Source organism: Salvelinus sp. IW2-2015, linkage group LG20, assembly GCF_002910315.2.
Source record: "Salvelinus sp. IW2-2015 linkage group LG20, ASM291031v2, whole genome shotgun sequence".
Lineage (NCBI taxonomy): Eukaryota > Metazoa > Chordata > Actinopteri > Salmoniformes > Salmonidae > Salvelinus > Salvelinus sp. IW2-2015.
This window is the reverse complement of record NC_036860.1, coordinates 66058037-66063064: the sequence shown is the minus strand read 5'-3', so window position 1 is coordinate 66063064 and position 5028 is coordinate 66058037. Positions and strand designations below refer to the sequence as shown.

General features: G+C 47.2%; 1 protein-coding gene across 1 annotated transcript in view; it reads left to right on the top strand.

Moving 5' to 3' along the window:
- Positions 1-4792, top strand: part of prlra (prolactin receptor a) — a 40871-nt gene extending 36079 nt beyond the window's left edge. Inside the window, exons 5-10 of the mRNA XM_070449575.1 lie at positions 109-277; positions 591-630; positions 2895-3033; positions 3231-3327; positions 3450-3519; positions 3634-4792. Coding sequence (XP_070305676.1) covers positions 109-277; positions 591-630; positions 2895-3033; positions 3231-3327; positions 3450-3519; positions 3634-4692 — 1574 coding nt within the window. The 3' untranslated portion in view covers positions 4693-4792. The remainder of the gene's footprint in view (positions 1-108; positions 278-590; positions 631-2894; positions 3034-3230; positions 3328-3449; positions 3520-3633) is intronic.
- Positions 4793-5028: the final 236 nt, after the last annotated feature.

Sequence of the window (5028 nt, the reverse complement as noted above, 5' to 3'; positions counted from 1 at the left end):
ATGGCATGCCTTAATATGAATGTTTTTCATATTACTCCCAAAATATGTCCCTTGTGTCTGCTCTTCTATGGTCATTGACATTAGCATCTGTCTGTCCCCCCTTTACAGTCCAGCCACACACACCAGAGAACGTGACGGTAGGGGTGTTGGAGGACGAAGATGGTCCCTTCCTCAGGGTGTCATGGGAACCGCCCCGTAAGGCCGACACACGTTCCGGCTGGATCACCCTCATCTATGAGCTCAGGGTCAAACTGGAGGAGAGTGGAGAAGTGCGGAAGTTACTTAACCACCTCTTGATAATATCACAGGGGGGTTGCTATTGGCCTTACGAGATGTCTAAACTGCCTCTGTATTCAATTATTGCTCTTTACTATCATGCATTAGTATAAGTAATACCATTGTGAAATGAAGAGAAGAAGATCCCTATGTTTCTGCTTAAAACCGTCTTCAATTTTGTCTCGGTGAGTTCGTCGAAAAAGAAGTCATTCGCACAGCACTTCCAGATCCTTAAGAGACATAAAATCAAGATCTGTGTTATGCTTGCTTCATTAAGCTACTGGCCGAATACTATGGTCGTACGCCCCCTATAGTATCAGAAACACACTTCCGATGTCGCCTTGCCTCTTGGTTGTCAACGAGGGACGTCAGAGGAGAAATGTCTTGCTTTATCTGGGACTGACGTGAAAGGACCCATTTCTTTGGTGGATTGGCCGGACAACTTCCGGTTTAACTGAATCGCTCGAATGGTGGGTGAGCTGGATTGTGTACTGTTTGCTGGCCGTTATGTTCCGTGTCTCGGAATCTTGTTATGATACCATGTGACCATATCCATCGTTATGTGCTATGTTTTTTCAACATTAGATGTAGTTTTTTAATCAAATTATTTGAATTTTTCCTTGATCGTAGCTGTTTACAGTAGCATCGGGTGGTGTTCCGTTTGTCGCGATTGTAATACCGTCTTGAGAAATATCCGTCCACGTCGGACCGGTACCTGTGCTAAATGGATGGGCCGAAGGAACAAATCCTGAACAGCGAACTCAACGGACTATCGGGTTGACAAAGGACACGTGTTGATGCAACATTCTGATTGAACGATCAGCCATACAGGCTTGTAAGCACCCGAAATTCTGCATGTTATATCACCTTAGTCTGTTGTGCATGTGTAACTGCGCTCCGGTTGGGCGGCCTAGCCCGATATCTGTCCCTAGGGTAAAAGCTAGATATCCGTGTCCTTTTGCTAACTGTTTGGTTAGCGGTAATAGAAATTTTACATATGTGTGTCTTCCCGTGTAAAACAGGTTTTAAAAATTCTGACTAATGGTGTGGCTTTATTCACAGGACCTGTATCTATCATCTCGGGTGTCTTAGATCTTCCGTGATTTAATGATATTTTAGTTGCTTACAAGTGTACTTGTGATCGCCGTTGTAATGCTAGCCTACTGCTACTCGGTGCGGGTGTGAGGTGGGCGGGTCTTACCGGATCAGGGGTTGTGATGATCGGGAAAAAGTTTTAAACACAACTCTAGAATTTTTGCGCGACGAGGAGAAGCCACAAGCTAGAACGTTCAAAACGTTCACAATGGCAACCACAATCATGAAGTGATGCCTTTGCAGCTACACTGAAGAAGAGGAAGTGATGTGATTAGAAATGATTTCTTGGGAGCGGACAGTTTGTAACCTCTAGGCCAGTGATCCTCAATCCTGCTCTTAAAGAACTGCTGTACCAGCATGTGCTCAGCAGTGAAACACTTGACTCGCTAATCAAGTTGTTGAAGATCAGTTGAGGCTAATGTGATGAAGGCATGAAGCTCAGCTGGGATAAAGAGCTGCAGGTCTCTAGGATCACTGTTTTTCTAAGCTGTATTATCTACACCAGGGCCTCCCGGGTGGMGCAGTGGTAAAAGGCAGTGCTAGCTGTGCCACCAGAGACTCTGGGTTCGAGCCCAGGCTCTGTCGCAGCCGGCCGCGACCGGGAGGTCCATGGGGCGGCGCACAATTGTCCCAGCGTCGTCCGGGTTAGGGAGGGTTTGGCCGGCAGGGATATCCTTGTCTCATCGTGCACTAGCGACTCCTGTGGCGGGCCGGGCGCAGTGCACGCTGACACGGTAGCCAGGTGTATTATCTACACCAGGCTTTGTTTATTTTTACAATTTGCGATTGTTTATACCGATCTAAAAGGACGCATACATCCCATGATGCTTTGGGCTAGAAACAAGCAGTAAAATGCCAAGACGCAACACTGAGTTAATTTATTTTCCATATACATGATTATTATTGTTGTTATTATTATTWGTATTATTATTATCAGTAAATAGCCTACCTGATAGATGTTGTTAAACTATGTATAATTGCAGGACATTTTTGTTGTAAAAGGGGGTGAGAAAAAGGTTGGGAGCCCCTGCTCTACACTGAGGTAGCAGTTAGCCTTTCTAGGCACAACCCAGTCATCTGCCCTACAGCTACAATGCTAGACTGGCCAATGTCTTTATCACGGGACATGTTAAATAATGATTAAATATGCTTCCCTAGTTAAAGATTGGTCATTATTGCTGAGCTATATGAATAATCAACCAGTTAGACCAAAACACAAAGCCATCACGGATCGTTCAGAGAAACTTCCTGGAACCTTTTCAAAGCCAGACGATCAAAGTTATCATTAACTATGTAACCAATATATCATTACTCAGAAAAGGGTCAGGTCTGTTTCTTAGAAAGTTAAGGTTGAGGGTTTAATTCCCACAGGGGTAACATACACACACTAGAAATGTATGCATTGCACTGCTTTTGGATTAAAGTGTAGGTTTATAAAAGTCCTCATGAAAGCATCACATCAATACCCTTGTGGTTATTCACAATCTCTAATATTATCTTGTGTGTCTTTTCCCTAACAGGAGCACCGCGCAGGTCAACAGAAAATGTTCAACATCTTCAGCCTGCATTCTGGTGGTGTCTACATGGTGCAGGTCCGTTGCAAGCCAGACCACGGCTTCTGGAGCGAGTGGAGCACCGCCAGCTATGTCAAAGTTCCAGACTGTAAGTCTGCCAACCACGCCTCTATACTTGTCATAGTTTTAAATATTGTCTAGACAGCACCGCAGTCACTAATGTGCTGTGCTGCTTCCAGCCACTTGGGAGGAGTGTATGTGATGTCTGTCAGGCAGTAAAAAAAAGAAACATTTCTCTTTCAAAATAAGTTGTATTCTACTGTTATTTTCTTGTTGTGTTGACAGACATTCCTCGGGAACGATCCATGTGGATCCTGATAGCCGTCTTCTCTGCCTTCATCTTCTTGATTCTCACATGGATTATCACCATGAACAGAAGCAGGTAGAAAGAACMTTCTGAAGTCATGACATTTAGACGAATCAATGAAGAAGCTGATTGCATAGCAACAGTACTCTCCGTTCATGAACAGCTCACTCACTCAGTCACTCTCTCTCTCCCTCTAGTGTGAAGCACTGTCTACTACCTCCTGTTCCTGGACCTAAAATAAAAGGATTTGATCAACAGCTTCTCAAGGTAAAGTGATTTCATTAGTTCACTCAACGTCTCAATGTTTCTCAGGGTTAAGTGATTCCATTGATTCCACCGTCTAATTGTCCTTTCCACTAAACCTCTTTGCTCTGTCTACAGAAGGGCAAGCCAGAAGAGGTATTCAAYGCCTTGGTAGTCCAAAGTTTCCCTCCGAGGTCTACTGACTACGAGGACCTGCTGGTGGAATACCTGGACGTGTACGTCAACGAGAAACAGGAACTGGTGCCGGAGGGAAAAGACCTCCAAGATGTTGGCTGCCTCAAGTCCAAGAGCCAGTCGGACAACGACTCGGGCCGGGGCAGCTGTGACAGCCACACCTTGCTGATGGAGAAGTGTGGAGGTGTGGAGTCCAAGGAGGAGTCGAGCTACGAGGAACCCGAGCTACTGCAAGGCMAGGCGGGGTCTTGGGAGAGGCTAGAGAAGGGAGACAGCCAGGAGGTGGACACCCCAGATTCATCAGATGGGAKGGTTAAGACCTGGCCATCAATCTTCTCCCCATCGATCCATGGATCCTCCGACAACCACCACTATGGTACACTTGAGATGCCCAAGCAGCACAGCACAAGTGAGATAACATACAGCGTCCCAGATCATCTCTTCCCCACATCCACCTCCTTTCCCCACCACCACCACCACCCAGAGTACAGCGACAGCCTGTACCATCTCAGTAGATCCCCATCCGCTGGAGTTGCTTACCACTGGGAGGCCCAGCACCACCCCCAGGCCCACAGCAACTTCAACATCCGCAATCTGGAGCGCCAGAAAGAAGCCACAGGGCTTGGGCTGCCCCCCTCCCGGTCCATGGAGTATGTGGAGGTCCAGAAAGTGAACCAGGAGAACCAGCTGGTCCTGAAGCCCCTCTCCAGCCACGGCCGGGGCCCCTTCCAGGTGCAGTTCGGAGGGGCCGGGGTGAACTACAGTAAAGTCAACGGGGTGAACAATGACAACGTGCTCTTGCTGCAGAGGCAGAGGGAGATGGCTGAGGCTGGGCAGTACTGTGACTACCAGGAGAAGGAGGGGGGTTCTGCTGAGAGATATCCCACACAGCAGCAGGGCAAGACGGCCAAAGACGGACCTGTAGCTACCCAGCTCCAGGAGAGCACGTGCTTGACCACCAGCGGCTATGTGGACACTGCCCCCACGATGCCCACCTTCTAGATTCATCTAGATTCAAGGTTCTGAGTCTGAAAGACAGTCTGTGTGCTAAACTTCCTGCTCCTCCTGTAGTCACGAGCTGGGTTGTGACGTCACACAGTAAGACAGTTTGCTATTGTGACTCTCCCTTCTGTCAGTCTCCAGCTCAGCACAGGAGTTTYGTACATTGAGGATGTCTGGATGGATAGTTCTGTGGAGGATAAAAACTGTTCTCTCTAAGGCTAAGCTAACCTCCCAAAAACTTACAAACACTTTGAGATAGTGAGGAGAGTTTCTGTCAGAGGYAGAACCAAAACCCTTTAGCTCACTCACAAACTGTTAAAGAACCAACTATATATG